Below are 17483 nucleotides of genomic sequence, written 5' to 3' on the forward strand. Positions count from 1 at the left end.
ACAAACTGAAATGGCAGCTGGTAAAGCACAGGCCTGACAAGTCTTGAAAGGTGACAACATGGTGGGAGAAAGAAAAAAAAAAGCATTAGAGAGGTGAGCCTGTAAGGCACCTGTGTGGTCAAAAATGAACCATCCAGACATTTGATTAGTATCACTAGGTTTAACAGCTATCCAGTCAAATCAGAAGCCTGTACACATTGAATATCTATCAGATATCTGGTGTTGGAATGACAGAGAAGCAACATCTTGCTGGTGTGAAGATTGTGGGCCAAAAGAAAGGTCCCTGTTCTCACTTTTTTCCATAACCCCATATTGGTACTAACATGAAATTCTGTTGGAAAACATGATGCCACCGTGGTAGTTAGTGCAGACAAGGAGATGTTTACTCAGGGAACAACAATGGCACAAAGATATCACAAAGCAAAAAGGACCATCTTGTTAATTGTATGAACAGTAAATTCATTTCTTCATTCAAATAACTTCACTATTAGCTATAGACATGATACACTGTGGTTCTAAAGCAAAAGTGATGCTCAAAGAACATCCTCACATCAGAGGTGACAGTAAAGAATTGAAGAAAAAGATCCATAGTACCTTAGAAGAGGGAACTAGAGGGCCATCACCTCAAAGATTTAGAGCAAATTATGAAGGGAGAAAAAAATGGAAGGAATATAAGGTGCTATAAAAAACCCCAAAACTCTGTAGATTTGCTAATAAATGGATCATGCAAGACTATTTTTGGTAAGACAATATAATCTAAATGCAGGAAAATAACACAGAGCTAAGCTTCAATGAAGAATGAAATGGAGCATTACAGAGTTACCATCATTCTGGTAGGTCATTTGCACAAAAATTATAAGGTGGATAACTGGGTAAGAAAGAGGCAGGTTTGGGGAGATATCAAAACAAAAGGGATATTCCTGGATCCTTTCACAATTCCAAGCTGGAAGCTTGTCTTCTTGAAATAGAAGACAGGGAAGATTTGATGATCACAGCATGACTGTAACATGCCAAGTGATGAAGTAGTAAGAATATGAACCTGATTTGGTTATCCATTTTTGGTCAGAAATCAACTGCACCTTGATGTACTGGGTTGGAAATTCAACCAGTCTCTGAATGAGACAGAACACCTTCTTATTTGTTCTGAATATGCCAGTTGTTGGTTTTGTCTAATATTTTTGGGGTATTATGAGAGGCATTTGCCTTTTCCATGCTAACTGTGATTTTTGTAGATCCATCAAGCCCTTCCACAATAATTTATTTTGCAGATTTGTCCTGGACTTATTATTTACTCTTCAAATCCACTGCCTCTGTCACCTCTGTCTATCCCTTTCATCTGAACTCTTTTGAGAAGACAGGATCAGAACTGCATACAACAGCCAAGATGTAGGAGCAGGATGTATTTTTACAGCACTTCTCTCTTGTCTTTTCCTAAAAAGATCCTAATATTTGTTTTGCTTTTCTGAGCATAATGTTCACAGAACTAATATGTTCACAGAAGTAATGTTTTTACATAAATACCCATTCTATAGCCAAGATCCATTTCCCAAATTATACAGGGTAGTCCAGAAACCATCACCGTTACTTAAATCAGTGATCTAACTTGTGTGTTATCACTTTTGTGTTACAACAGACTTCTAAGGTGATCTGAGATACTGGTGAGTGGAGAGAAGACATTTTGCACTGAAGATGTCAGTGCTACCAGCTCTGTCCTTCCTTCTGCAGTTTGTGCACACCCATACTCACACTGATCTGACTTCTCCAAGCTTTGCTGACACCAGTAGTATTTACATGTGTGGGGCTCAGATGGTGGGGGACTCGTGTCGTAGCAGAGGGAATCAATTAGAGGAAAGTCATATGTGACTTGTATAGAGATCCATCAGTGCTTTACATTTTCTTGTCACTCTCTGGGTTTTTGGATGAAGGAGAGAGATCGTGCAAACCTGTAGGTCTGTGATTAAGACCAGAGTCTAAACTTGCATTTCTTGTACCTGCAGTCTTGTATCCTCAGCTGCATGAGATAGGGAAAGTGAGTCATTTTTCATACCATCAACAGCTGGCCAGAGGTTCATTGCTGGAGGAGAAGGTGATGCCAAGATCTTTGTCACAAATTACCGTGTCTCTAGTGTACATTTTTCTTCAGTTTTTTGCTTCTCTTCCCATGCATGTTCTCTTTAATTAGCTTTCCTTTTGTTCCTTTGCTGCATTTCTTAGCCTTCTTGTTTTTTCTGGCGTTCTCCCCAAGTAATCTGTATGGCTTTTAAAATCTTTTTATAAATCCTTTGAACTAAACTGTTGATCTTAATCTCTTACTCTCCTGGTTATGCAAGGGCAGAGGCAGTGTGTTCCTATCTGCAGTGACAGCCCATACTGCCGTCTTTATCTGTAAAGGTGGTGAACTTGCGACAAAAAAACCTAAGAGCTACAAGATGTTTTGAAGCTCAGCCAGGACACAGAGACAATATATATAAAATCTTTTCCTACTTCCATTCCAGACTGAGAACCCTTTATTTCCTTAACATCTCATAATAACAGAAGAGGAGAGAACATTGAAGTGGACAGTTCAAGCTGACAGAGTTAGCATTTGAAGTGGATGAGTTAGACAGATCAAGAGCCAAGATGAAAATTGCAGTTTGTCACATTTTTTCATTTTATTGAAGTTATCATTCAAACCTTGGCAGAGACAACATCTGGAACAATATTCATTTTAATGTGACATAAATTATCATCATAAGGAATATGGCAGGCTGATCAGCAGCCAGGGAGAAATAATTTCTGAGATGGATAGCTAACATTTCTTGAGAATTCAGTCAATTAAGAAGTATGATTGCTTATTTGATCACATCAGCTCAATTACTGAAACAAATAGTAATGGAACAGTATGAGATGCAGATGTGATGAAAAATATTTTGAGGCATTATTTCACAGATCTAAATCCTGAACTGTTTCCAGAGGCAGTTGTTCCACAGAAACAATAGGACGTTTCTTGAGTGACAACAGAATAGAAAAAAAAAAAAAGAGAAAAATAAGTTATCAGTCTGGCACAAAAGTTTCTTAACTAAGGTCACTGTCTCTACATTTTGTTTACAAAATCCAGCAAGCCTGTTAAGCCTGTAAAACTGTGTTTACTTTCATTTGGATTGTTTGATCCAGACAGGTAGGCAAGACAGCACAGACACAAGAACCAGACTCTGCATGAACCAAAAGCCATCCTAGAGCTACAATGAGATCTAGGTTTAACTTTCCCAGAGATTTTATCTTGTAACATTGGACAAACCACTTCATTTGCCTGAGCCTCCATATCTTATCTGGGCAGAACAAATGCTGCCTTTCCATGCACTTTGCTGCTTAGTAGGGTGAGGCTCGTACATGAGTTGTGGGCATTGGTGAAAATCTCAATACTTGGGGATAACCAAGAGTTTTGCCAATACAAAACAATCCAGAGAGAGAGAGAGCACATGTGAATTAGACTGCAAAAATGTACAGCCAGGATATAAGAGTATGGAGACTTCCAAATGAACTCTGATCAGAGGTGTTAGGTCTGCACATCTGTATTGATATCGCCCCAGCTGGCTCAGAAAATGAAGCCAATTTTCTGCTGTTATTTGGTTAAACCAGAAGAAGTCTCTTAGGGATAATTAGTAGTTTTGCATAGTAATCACAGAAAGTAATTTCTCCTGCTTTAGTTTGTAAGAGACTTTCCAGCATAAAATTTCTTCTAATAATGTTTTCTCATTGCTGGCAAAGCATTTTTATAATGCTTTAGGGATGTGCACTCGTGGTTTCCTCGAGGAAAACCTCCCTGCTAGTGCTGAGGAGCTGATCCCAAAATCCAAGTGAGAGAGGTCAAATCTGGGAAAAAATAGAAAAGACTGATGCCAGAATTAAACTGTTCACTGATGCTTTGATCGTCTCCATGAGACACTGTGATGGGGAGATAAAATGGACAATAAACATTCCAGGGCAGCTGGAGTATATCAGGTCTGCCACAGGTAAAGGATTTCGTCTTCTACTCAAAAAGTGGCATGGCTACAGAAGGGATACAGGGAGTTGCAAAGTACTGAACTGATTTAAACTTACCTGATTATCCATGATAGATAGGAAGTTGTTAAGAAAAGAAAGAGGGGGGGAAAGAGAGAGAAGGAAAAAGCAGAAAGAATAACAGGTTAACATAATTATTATTTCAATTAAAAAGGTAATATTAACATGAAAGCCAGGCCAGTATTTTTTTAAAGGCTTTCACAGGGACCTCTAAATATTTTACACAGATACAGATATATTGCTCTTAAAAATTTCAAAGTTCCAACCAGACTTCTAATACTTAGCATTCAAAACAGTCACCTAGTCCAGTATCAATGACACATTCCTACTTTCTCCAAAAATAACCCCTCAGCCTTGTTCATTCCAGGCAAAACTCTTGCACAGGACTCGTGCTCATTAAAAAATAAAATACTGACCAAATAATGTATAAAGCTGCTTAAGATTATTTTCTATAAATAGAACGTTTCTTCTTAAGTACTACTTTAGCCTCAAATTGCTGGGTGTGGAGCAGGAATTGTTAGGTGAAATTCTGTGCAGGAGATCAGACTGAACAGCACCTGGGACTTTAAGATCTGTAAACTCCTAAATGAGTTCCTGATGCATGTGATTTCTTCAATTATTTCATACCTTTTAACATAAATAAAAATTTGTCCTTAAATTTTTCCTAAAAATATTTGTCATAATTGCCATGTTTAGAACCCACTGACCATCCCAGCCAAGGAGTAGAAATAATATGTGAATTGGTTGACCAGTTTCACATCATTGACTAAAAAAAAAAAAAAACCAAGTAACTGGACAACACAAAACCAATTGCTAGGCTTCAGTTCAGTGAACAGCTTTAATGAATGTACTCAAATACTGAGGAGTTCAGAAAACAAGAACAAGTCAGAGAAAGAAGAGAAGGTTGAACTTAACTGGGTGCTGTATTTGTGGTGTACATTTCTGTTGTGAGGCTTATGCTGTCCTCTTTGCATTCTTCTCACCACTTTTGCTGAAGCCCTGGAGCCTCTTAATCCTTTCTGTGTGGGTGAGGCTCCTGAAACTGCTTTATGTCTTTTATGCTGTCATATTTACTTGCACTAAAAGGCACTGCAAACCAATTTACAGTTATGTATAGCATCACCTTTTACATGTCACCTTAGTAAAGAGACTTGTAACATTTCCATTTCAAACCTTTATTTCAGGTTTTATAAATCCTCCTGCTTCTAATTACATGAGGCTGAAAACAGTAGTGTAAAAACATGTTAGCCCCACAGACTGATATGCAAGGAACAGAAGACATCTATTTTAAAATATGAGTCATCAGAAAAGGCAGTGATTTTGCATTGTCTCCTTTTTTTAATACTAGGCTTTAATTCACAAGAGAACACAAAAGCTCTGACTCTTTACCCTGTAATTGGAGATAAGTTGAGTGGAATTAATGGAACTATATTATTAAGAAATAGAAAGAATTGGCTAAATTTTGTCAAGGGTTGTGGTTTTTACACTATCCCTTACATGAAAACACAAGAGATTGCTTGGAGAGATTCAGGGCTAATACATAGAATGAAGAAAAAAATACTTTTCTTTCTAAAGTATATGATTAGTGACTGCTCTGGGGGTTAATCAAGGCAAACCTTGAGGCTGAATTACATAGAGGAGCAACCGATTTCATTAGAAACAGCTACTGTTATACATGGTATGGGCCATTTCTTTGCCTAGTGAAAATTGGTATCCTTGTATTTTGTGAATGAAATGCAGGAACTGCTGGTGCTTGGAACAGTGAAGCACTGGTACAAGCTGCCTGAAGCCTGAGAAATAGCTTTCTTTTGTGGTTTTGAATAGTTAGCTAGGCGGTGCCTTCTTTGCCTCACTGGTCACCTATGAGGTCTCCCAGGCACATCCCAGAATAAGGGTTGAGCCAGGGATTATCTGAGAGCATGTGAGCCCTACAGTTCCATCAGACCCAATGGCTGCCTCCAGAACAGACACTGAGAGAGCTGGCCAGCGTGCTCACTATTGTCTTTGCAAGGCTGAGACGATCAGGGAGCTAGCATGCAGGTTAGAGTGTTATGGCCCAGGTGAGCAGAGAGCTGGACAGGTAAAATCCTGGCTGGGTGGTGGGGTGAGAGGACATGGTGGTTGTGTTGTCCCCTGTTTGGATGCCAGTAACAGCGGGGGTACCACAGGGATCTGTGCTGGGACTCGTCCTGTTTAACACCATTTTCAGTGACCCGGAGGAGGCAACAGAAGGCACTTCTGTGGGGTTTGCAGATGACACCATACCAGTTGATAGGCAGGAGGGCAGGCTGGAGGAACAGGCCAGCATGGGTGCTGTTGGGCATAGATGGGAACAAAGCTGTGCTGCCTCATAAAAGCAGAGGATTTGATACAAAATGTACAGCTCTTTCTCGGCCTCCTCCAGCTGTCTTGTTTACAGTGCAGCTCTACTTGTTAGTTGTATTTTGTTTAATCTCTCTTTGCAAGTGGTCTACTGGGCATTGACCAGTGCCAAGGGCAAGGAAGCATCACTCCACAGAACTATCCTTACTTCAGCTTTCAGTATGTAACTATTTCTCTTCTTGTCCCTCAGGCCCCCGTAAATCTCATAAAACCCTTTTCAGATTGAAATCCTACTCTTCCCAAGCTGTAACGTCTTTTACAGCATGTATTTCTCTATAGTTATCTTGGTCTCTTGTTGACAGTCTTTAGGTATCAGTTCCTTGGCTGGTAAATACCTTCCTTATTCTTAAATCTATCCACTTGGTTGTGTTCAAAGCAATGCATGGGGATAATAAATTGGCACACAAGTTCTTTCTGTCATGCCAGTGTTTCATCCTACCGAATCCTGGGGATGTCTGGAAGAAGCCAGCAGCCTTTTCCCCACTTGCACATCTCCCAGAAGAGCTGCAAGCTGCCTGGATTTCTCTAGTAAACTCACTTAATGGATGTCCATCCATAAACGGTGTTCCAATAGTTTAATAGATTTATTCCAGGATATGAAAATAAACAGTTGTTTCAAATGCCAATTTTAGGACTTGCAGAATGGAACTATGTACATGCATAAGATGAGAGCGTAAATCAGCTCAGTAAAACAGCTTTGTAAATATTTATGAGCACAGGGCTCTTCATTTCACACATTTTACTGCTCCTCTGTCCTCATCTTAAGTTTTCACTTGCTTTAGCTAATGGCTGGTAGTTTGGGCCGAGGACCTGACATTTGGGCCTGACATTGCTAAATTGCTGCCTGTTTCCTCTGGTATTGCATATACCACAATCCTAGACCTTTAGTGACTGCAGGTGAATGTATGATCTATAGAAACAAACATGTTTGCATGGAGGGGCGTATTCTGAATTCTAATGAACCCACATTGTGTGCTGTGAATTTTAGCAGGAGGTACATTGATGAACTAAAGCACAGCCTGGATTTTCCTGCTTAAGCTGCCACCCCTCATTTGGCTGCAGGCGAGGCAGGACCCACATTTCTTCTTTGTTTTGGTATTAGAATGGGGTTGGTTGTTCAGAAGGGTGAGGAAAGGGAGATTAAAAAAATGGTTGATAGGATGAAAGATAAAGGTGTGGGATGAAAGAGATGTGAAGCAGCTGTGAAAGAACAGTGGCAAAAGAATCAGAGCTGTCAGGATACAGCAGAAACAGTCTAATGGGCCCTACAAAGATGGGTTATCATCTCATGCAAAAGACTGTGTCTCCCTGGCACCTTCTCCTGTGGCCATGATCCTTCCCCAAGCATTCCAGCATTTTGGTGGCCCAGAGGAGAGGAATGACATTTTTACTCCTTCCTTTGCAGCAGTCACAGAGGAGGACAGAAGGATGCAATCACATGGACATCTTCTTTTCAGTTTTTACAAAGTTGTGCATGTGCTCATTATTTCCATTTATGTCCACGTTGGTGCTGGAATTTCTATTACTCTTCACTAATTCACACCAAAATCTCTGCATTTCCTCTCTATTTCACTAGCAGCAGATAGCACCATGTTGATATAATAACCAGAAACAAAATCTAAAAATAAACCTGCTGATAATTTCCTAGTGTTTGTTTGACCAGACCCTTGAAGTTCCTGAGTGGTCAGTTTGGACTGAGATAAGCGCTATCATTTTTCTTCTCTCTTGTCTGCTGGCTCTTCAGCCTTTTTGAACTGCAACCCACAAGGGGACTGAGCAGGAGGTGCTTGTGGCAATTCAGGATGGATTATTCTCATTGAGGAATTGGCTTCTGCTGCTTCATGAGAGGCTTTGGCAGATCAAAAGCTGTTGCTGCTGAGATCCTGCCAGGCATGCTTTCCATGTATTTCTCTATGTCTTCACTGAAGCTGCGTGGGATCAGTGGAATAGGGGAATTTGGGTATGAAAACATTTTTCGTTATGTTTACACATCTTAATTAGAGATTTATAAGGACAGCCAGATATGCTGCCATTTAAACAATTACTTGTATTTAATTGTGTTTGCATTTTCATTAGTGAAATATAACAGAGAAAGGTAACATTAATTTACATGCAGATTTATCAGAAGATTTCTGTACATTGTACAAATTTATATCATTTAATGTCTTAGCATGCATTTAATCATACTCATGCAGATTTAAGTGTCTTCCTGACTGCAGTGGTATCATTCATTAACAGTTACCCTGAACTCTGATGATCATAGGTTTGGCATAAACACAAAAAAATATATTCTTCAGAAAGTAGATTTTGGAAAGCTTATTGGCTCTTCTTCCTGAGGCTGTGACACATTTTGTATTTTTAGACACTACTCAAGCCCATTGCTGGTGTACCTGAGCAAATCAAATGCTCTTTGATCAAGTAGGATGTTTGTCTTCAGTGAGTTGTGCTTAAGGCTTTTATTCTTTCTTTTGCTAGTCTGTAGTCACTGGAATTCCCCAGGAAGCAATACTGGGTCCAGTCTTATTCAACTTGTTTATCAATGGGATAGGAGACACCTCAGCCAGTTTGCTGATGACACTAAACTGGGGGAGTGGCTGATAGACCCGAAGGCTCTGCTGCCATTCAGTGGGACCTCGACAGGCTGGAGAATTGGGTAGAGAGAAACATAATGGGGTTCAATGAGGGCAAGTGCAGAGTGCTGCACCTGGGGAGGAATAACCCCAAGTGCCAGCACAGACTGGAGACTGACCTACAGGAGAGCAGCTCTGTGGAGAAGGATCTGGGGTTCCTGGTGGGTGCCAAGTTGTCCATGAGCCAGCAGTGCCCTCATGGCCAGGAGGGCCAATGGTGTCCTGGAGTGCATCAGGAAGAGTGTGGCTAGAAGGTTGAGGGAGGTGATCCTGCCCCTCTACTCAGCCCTGGTGAGGCCACCTCTGGAATACTGTGTCCAGTTCAGGGCTCCTCACGATGGGAAAGACAAGGAGCTACTGCAGCACAGGCCACAAAGATGATGAGGGGCCTGGCGCACCTCTCTTATGAGGAGAGACTGCGGGAGCTGGGCCTGGAGAAGAGAAGACTGAGAAGGATCTCATTAATGCACATGAATATCTCAAAGGATGCCAAGAGGATGGTGCCAGACTCTTTTCAGTGGTGCCCAGTGACAGAACAAGGAGCACTGAACAGAAACTAAAACATGAAGAACTTCTTTCCATTGAAGGTGGCAGAGCACTGGAACAGGCCGCCCAGGGAAGTCATGGATTCTCTGTCTGGAGACATTCAAAAACCACATGGATGAGTTCCTCTAATCTGCTCTAGGTGACCCTGCCTTGACAGGAGGGTTGGACTTGATGATCTCCAGAGGTGTCTTCCAACCCTAAGGATTTTGTGATCTGGCATAGTTAGTCAAAAAATATATAAGGTCTTTTGCAAGTGACTTAATTTCCAAGTGTGTCCCTTCACCTCATGTTTCCTGATGGCCAGTTCCAGGCAAGCTATATCCATGGCTTTCTGAAGCCTCCAGGTTGCCTCCAGGTTTTCAAGATACCATGATCTCCACATCCAGAACATGGGGCTGGGGTGCAATCCATATATGATGAGCCAAGGGCCAGTGGAATTTGAAAATGTGGAGCAGTCACCATGAAAGCATGAACATTTCAAGAGCATCTTGAGAGCAATTAATGATGATAACACTCTCCATCTACTTCCTAGATAAAAAAGGGACCATCGTTCTGGTTTTTTTAACAGAACCTCTGCTTCTGTGAAATTAATTAAGAACAGGAATGTATCCTCATGCTAGCAGATACCTTGTCTAGATGAACAAGCCAAGTCTGAGATGTTTCCTTGAATGGACAGAACCAGTTCTTTTTATGCAACAGGGAGCAGCAAAAAACCCCTCAGAAGCAGTGTCCACAAAGTTACATACCTGCTTTCACTGCACTCCCACTCCTTCGTCTTGGAGGATCCAGGACTGGGTTCCCTGTTGAAGCTTCCTCTTAAAATTATGCCTCTCCAGAGACCCGAGATTGTCAAGGACCTCTGTTTGCAACACTAAGTACAGTAAATGCTATTGTATTATCCAACAGTAGCAAATTAAATAATCCCACTCCTGTCACTTTCTAACAGGATAATGTTAAAGGCATTCCTCTGGGATGGAGAGTAATAATTTGCTAATTCCCCTCAGTATTTTATGCTTCTCAGTATTGCAGCTAATTTTCTCTGAGTACCTTATTAACATTCACAATGACTTTGCAGTCCCACCCTAATAGCTCTCCCCAGAGGCAGTGACTGTGAAGGTGAGAGCTGACAGTGACACATTTTCCTCCTTTTTCTCTACAGACTGTATTATCCTGGTTTCCATCCACTGAGGGCTGTCCAGCTGATGCGAGTGGGCAAACTGCAGTACAGTCAAGGCATGTTTCCTCAGGCACTGGAAACCTTGAAACAGGTCAGTATGGTGAAACATTTTTTCTCTATCCTCCTCCATTGCTTCCCCCAAAACTGCTGTGTGACCCTCCCTGCCTCGTGCCTTTGGATACTTCTCACCACTTCTTCCATCAGTGGTGTTTCCCCAGGTTGCAGCTGGGTGTGCTGATGGGTCACTGCTGCTCAGCGTTTCAGGCACTGACATTCTCCAGTGTCAGCCACAGCTAATTACAGTTTGATAGCTCAGAGGTGCCTGGATGAAAAATTACTACTAGATCTGAAGAGATAAAACTATCTCAGTGCTTCATATGTTCCTTATTCCCATAGCAAAGTGATTCTGAGAGCACTGAAATTACAGGAACAGGAGCAGAGCTGCAGTTTCTACCCTCCTTATTCCCTATCGGTTTCAGATCGGAGAACTTTGTCTTTAAGATGTGTATTTTATTGTGAGCCATACTCAAATCAACAGTCATGTTTCTTGATCCCTCGTATTTCTTATCATTCATCATCTTTGATCTGGTTTTGCAGCTGTGCTTTGTTAGTTACATTTCAGCTTTAAGCCATCCCTCTTGTACCTGAGCCGACTTTTATATTCATTTCCTTGTACCTCAGGCTCTTATTTGTCCTGCTGTTGTATTGCTGTTAGTATCATCTTAAATATATTTACTAATCCCTTTCCACGTGCAACATGTCCTCAGGATGTAGGTTCTTGCCTCCCGTCTAAAGTCCTCAATCACTGCTGGGGTGCTTTGCTCCCCCAGGGAGATGTGCTGCCTCTAGTTTCCCTTGAAAAGGTCTTATACTTATTTTCTGATGTTATTGATTGTCCTGTGGTCAGCTTTCCCTGAAGACATTACATGCTCCACGTGGTTCCCTGTCCTGGCTCCCTGCCCACCTCCAGTTTGTGACACAGCTCCCCATTGCCTTTGCTGGGTGCTGCCGAAAGCCACCTGGCCCAGCTACTTGCTTGTATCTGCAGGGCAGGAGCAGGCTCAGTGCTGGCACCAGTGTTGGAAAGAAGTGAAGAATTTGGCCCTACATTCCCTTTGATTAATGTCCATGCTATATGAAGAGCTAGTCTTGTGGCAAAGAGTTAGGGCAACTGCTTGGGATACAAGGGGATGGGTGTCTGCACTGGAGGTGGGGGAGAGGTGCTTTCTCACTCCTGCCCAGGTCCCTTATAAAGATAATATCAGTCATGACTCTCCAGGTATTAGTATTTTGTACTTACCTTTTCTTCAAGCCCCGTATCTCTTTGGTTTTAACATCTGATTAATGATGCAAGCTGAATAACTGATAATTTTCACATGTTGAAATAATAAATTAGTATTTAATATGATGCCACTCTTGCTAGGTCTTGGTATAACTTACATCTTCACTTGATATATTTTACTTAAATTATAGCTAGTTCTAGCATTATAAAGCAGATGGAAGAGTAATCAGTTCTATTTTTTATGCATTATTCAGAAGTATGTAATATATCTGTCATGTGCCAGGTAATCCATTCTGCTCTTTCCCCCAAAATATTTATAATTCCCAACCATTTAGAGTTTCCCTTTTAGCAGTGGAATGAGACCCCAGTCAGAGGAGCTTCTGTTTTCATTGATACTTCTACAATATATTAACAGGCATTGTTCTAATTGCATTTCTAATGTGATACTGCATTAGATTAAACTGGAGCGAATTGCCCTAGAGACAACTGAATGCTGCTGGTCAGTGAAGGTGCAGTTGGGATTATACGGTTTTGGTGAAGAAGTTGCCTATTGCAAGCCAAATTGCTGTTCTATGATCCTTTGGAAACTGAGCAATGCCTTACACAGAAACCTTTTCTAGGCTGTGACTCCCTCTTTCTCTCCAAAGGGACATTAAGGTCCTGCTTGCCCTCCTGTGTCGTACCCAGTGAGCCTCTAACGGAGGCTCCAAGCCATTGTTGCTCCACAAGGACACAGTGCTTTACAAATGAGGTGTAGAATCCTGTTGTGGCCTATTCCCTATTCAGCCTCTCTTTTTACACCCACGTGTGAGACAAAGACAGACTGAACTCCCACTTCCTAGGAGCACAGCTGAGAGGAGGAAAAGTTTCATGTCATCCTGTTTCTCCATGTAACTTCTTTGGATGAGCTCTGCAACTGATTCACTTCCTTGCTGTCTACACCAGAACAAATTAGAGGAAGATATAATTCTCAGTTTGTTGTGACTAAAGAATGTGATTCCTAATATTACTCAGATAATGTCCTAGAGTTATATGAGAATGCAATTTGCCCCTTTGTGATTAGATGTGTCAACAGAGCATGCCACATGCTCAGAGCAGAAACTCGATTACCTTCTCTGCCTCATTACTCTTCTTAATACACTCTGACACTGAATAGCAGCACCCTGTTGGAACCCTCGTCAGACTAATTTCACTGTGGCATTAAGAAGAAGGATATGGAAGGTGCAGAGGAATTGGGATCTGAGTGAAATTCACCTCACATATAAATCCTGTTTAATCAGGCTCAGCCTCAGAGCTGCTAGGGATTGACAGCCTCTCTGCAGCAGATACAGTCTGTTAAGACCAGTAGATCTTCACACACGGCTCTGCAGCCCAGCCCTCACTGCTGCTCTCTGTGCCACCCAAAAATGAATCACTATCACAACCACCTTGCTCTTAGGGCCCTGTGGGTTTAGCTCTCTGCCCTGTACCCCCAAAGAAGGCTTAAATAATATGGAGGGCTTCATGTTGTCCATTAGAAAGAAATCACCCCCTAAATGTATATTAGGCCCTGCAGAATCTTATTTACTAGATTTTGAAATAGAAGATTTACAGAGAGGAAATACTCCTCTGAAATAAAAACTGAAGGTAGGTCTTGGTTTATTTTACAACCAGCATATTATTTTTAAATTTATATACATATATATGAAAGATGTAATAGAGGACAAATGGGATTATAGGTCTGGAAAGCTTTTGTCAGCAAAAGACAGGAATTGGAGCCCAGTCTGAAAAACAATTTGAAGATCCTGACATGGCATGGTCACAGGAGTACTTTTGTCCCCCATGAGCAGATGGGCACAGCTGTCTTGTCTCATGAACGTCTACAACAGTACAATTTCTCTTCTTATGGAAATCCCTGTTGTGGAGGCAAAAAGCACAGAACTGGGGTAAAATCCTTCCCAGGCCTCACAGCAACACTGAAGAAATCCCTTCTCTAGGTGTTTGCTGCAAACACTGAATTGTTTACCAGCTGTCATTGATAGTAACTGTGACAGTTTTTGGTATTCCTATGCCTGCTTAAACAACTTGTCCCCTTCAATCAACAGAAATGGAAAACCACAGATACTCCCTCTGAAATACTAGCCTACACTTCCTGCCACTCTGGCCATTTGCTTCCTGCTTCCCCTGTGACAGAGCCATGCCATCCTGCATCTGCCCACAGTTCCCCCCAGCCATGGCCATGGGCATCCTGTCCATCCCCATGCGGATCAGGCGCAAACACCTGCGCTGCTCCTCTTTTACATTCTTGGAGCCACAGCTGTACCTCTAATCTAATGGGGTTTATATTCTTCAGGGAGACAGGGTGGGGCTGATGACACCATGGCCTGTGTTGCTGCTGTAGCTTTTCGTAATTAGATTTGCTCTTTTAGCTGAGAGGGAGACCACACAGACCACATGAATCTGCTCAACCTCAACTCTGCTGGTTAGCTGTGGGATTGAGGAGAGCAGGGGAGTGGGCAGAGAGCCCACATGTTCCTGCTTCTGTCCAGTAAAACAATTCCTTGCACTGGAGCTGAAATCATCCCCAGTTTTGCACTGACCCTTGCCAAAACAGCTACATAACCTAATACCAGTTGAATTTAGGGATTACACGAGTCATTGCTGTTCTAACTTTGGTGCAGCTGGTTCTGACTTGTACTGCAGTGTGTGAGACGGTACATTGCATAAGAATGATTTCCTCCAAGGAAACAAAAGGATAAAGACTGAGTGCTTTTGTCTGCCAAACTTGAGAAAGAAAAGAAGTAGAAAGGAAATGTTGGAGGTGAGAGAAAGTCAGCAATGGTAGCATTAACTCAAGATTAGGTTTGATATTAAGGATTATTGTCTTTTAACTGAGGTATATCTATACGGACATCTCTGGCTGTGCATCAGGGTGTCAGGGTCCTAGTCCATCACTGCAAGCCTGACCTCTTTCCTATAGTGGGGCTGAAGATCCAGGTCAGCTGCCCCAGGACTGTCACTCAGATTTATCCAGATGCACAGCTCTTAGCATACATCATTCACAATAAATCCATCAACTTTCTGGGATAGGGCATGCAAGCACTGTGCACCAATATGTCAGGATCCAGGGCCAATTCTCCTGGCCACTTTGCTCTAGGATGATCCTGTCCCCTCCTAATTAGCCTGGGAGCAGCTGCATGTTACAAAAATTTAGTATTTCTGATTTTGTTTCATATTTCTTTGCCATTTCTAAAAACAATGAAAATATTTCCACTGTTCTTTTTAACTGAGTATATTTTATCTTTTAGTAGTGGGGCACTGTGGTAACTTAAAACATATTTGACTCTTTTTAGAGCTCCTTGCTCACTATGATTTGTTTTGACTGCTATTTCAACTTGTTCTTTCAATCTTGTGCTGCTTCCCTCTTTTAAGAATTAGCTAATTTGAGGCAAAAATAAACTGTGCTGGAATTTCCATATGCTTGCCAGGCTCTAGAATTTGGAAGTAGGCTGTCATTCATTCCACCAAAAAATATATTTAATTTTATCTATCCAATTTAAATGAGGCCCCTTCCTCAACATTTCTTCCCCAAAACATACCTTTTCTGCAATCCAAAGCCAATCTAGCTGAATTTTGTCATCTGACTGGAAAAGGAACCCATTGAAACACAGGCTGCATTTAGTTTTTTGCAATTCCTCAGTTTGGGATGATGAAAAATCTGTGTATTTTCTCCTGCCAGTATACTACTAGCTCCCTTGTTTTATCTTCAGAAGTGCTGAATCAACCTCCATCTGGGACTTGCCTTCTTGCTGGAGGAATTTAATAGAAGGAAGAGCAGAAATGCCATATGAGAAGTGATGATCTAAACATGAGCTGGGTAAAGACCATTTCAGACATATCTGTGGCAGGAAATCAGCAGCACTACAGGCAATATCAGCAAGCATAAATTAGCCCAGCAGTAGAAGATGACAAACACACAGAGAAAATAATCCCTGGGAAAAGCAGCAAAGACCCATTCCCCTGCATGCCTTTTGACAATGAAACTATTAATGTACTCACTTGTTTGATGCTATGAATTGTTCCTCCTGATAGAGTTAAGGTACTTTATTCCACACGTTAAGTATTAATCCATTTCTATTTTTACAGGACTTTCAGGCTCCTAACACCATGAACATCACAGTCATCTTTTAAATAATGTATCGAAACCTTGGATGCTGTAGTTGACCAATCTTGTCAAGTCTCAGTGCAAAAGTATCTCTCTCTGCTATTCCAAACATCCACCTGTGCAATGTATTTGTGGGTTTTAATGCCTAAGAATAATGTCAGTGCCTCCTCCTTTGTCAGGGACAAATCACCATGCACTTTGGGATGCTTCACTCCTGTTCCTGCTGTGCCATGCATTCGAGCCCGCAGGTGCCAACCACTTGAGGAGCAGTACTTACATCCCACCCTGCTGCAGGGTCCAGCCCCTTTGCATGGTCTGCACAATGACTAACGTGTCCCTTTCTGCTCTTTCCTAAAGGCCTATAATATTATGAAGGTGACCCATGGGACAGATCACAGCCTGATGAAAGTCTTGATGGAGATAAAGGAAGAGTGTGAGGCCATGATGAGAATACAGTGAAGATAATCTCCAGTCTAGAAAAGAAAATATTCAAGGACAAAGAAAATAAAATGTTTCTTATTTCATTGCGAAGCTTCTCAATGGTTTTAGTGCCTTTTCTTTAGGTCCTATTTGCTTTACAAAAAGGCTTAATATTGGTTTTGCTGTGTGATCTGAACTGAGTTGGTGTTTGGCAGAATTCCTGTAATTTTCAGAGTTTTGTCATCAATCATCAGTCTTATTGACAATAACTAACACCACCTAATTATTTGATTGTAAGTATTGGGAAATGCATACAGTCTTCAGCAGTTACAAAGTGATCTAATTCCATTGATATCAGCGGTCAATTTTTTATATCAGTTCATGCCAGCAATTAGGAACCTCTTGTCAGACACATTATAAATGAAGAGAATATACTTTTTCCCTTTGTCTTGCCCTTTGGAATGGTTTCCAAAAGCCTGATCCAGTCCTCTTTGACATCAAATAAGTTTCCCAATGTTTTAAATGAGATTTTCCTCCCTCCCAATATATCTGCAGGGCTTTGCCCATCTTTTTCTTGCATTTCATACATTATAATATTGAATACTAAAACGGATTGAATAAAAAATGTTATCAAAAGTGGAAATTGCTTACTCTGCTTTTTCCTCATTTTGCTGGCTTCAAGAGTTTCTCACTTCATGCTGGTTTTAAAAACAGATATTTGGACCTGTGAGCTCAGTGCTATGGCTTCTAGACCTTTCTGAGTCTGTGGGTTTTGAATGTCACATCCCCAAATAGAGAAGCCCAGAGACCTACAGAGGAACATTGGCATCCCTGGGGAAGACAAGGATGTCTTAGAAAGCA

General features: G+C 41.4%; 1 protein-coding gene across 3 annotated transcripts in view; it reads left to right on the plus strand.

The window, feature by feature from the left end:
* SMYD3 (SET and MYND domain containing 3) overlaps positions 1-17265 on the plus strand; it is a 371713-nt gene extending 354448 nt beyond the window's left edge. For all 3 annotated transcript variants that reach the window (XM_017740180.1, XM_017740187.1, XM_017740197.1), the window contains 2 exons: positions 10759-10867; positions 16560-17265. In XM_017740180.1, coding sequence (XP_017595669.1) covers positions 10759-10867; positions 16560-16661 — 211 coding nt within the window. In that variant the 3' untranslated portion in view covers positions 16662-17265. The remainder of the gene's footprint in view (positions 1-10758; positions 10868-16559) is intronic.
* The last annotated feature ends 218 nt before the right edge of the window (positions 17266-17483 follow it).

Source organism: Corvus brachyrhynchos, unplaced genomic scaffold, assembly GCF_000691975.1.
Source record: "Corvus brachyrhynchos isolate BGI_N302 unplaced genomic scaffold, ASM69197v1 scaffold31, whole genome shotgun sequence".
Taxonomy (NCBI): domain Eukaryota; kingdom Metazoa; phylum Chordata; class Aves; order Passeriformes; family Corvidae; genus Corvus; species Corvus brachyrhynchos.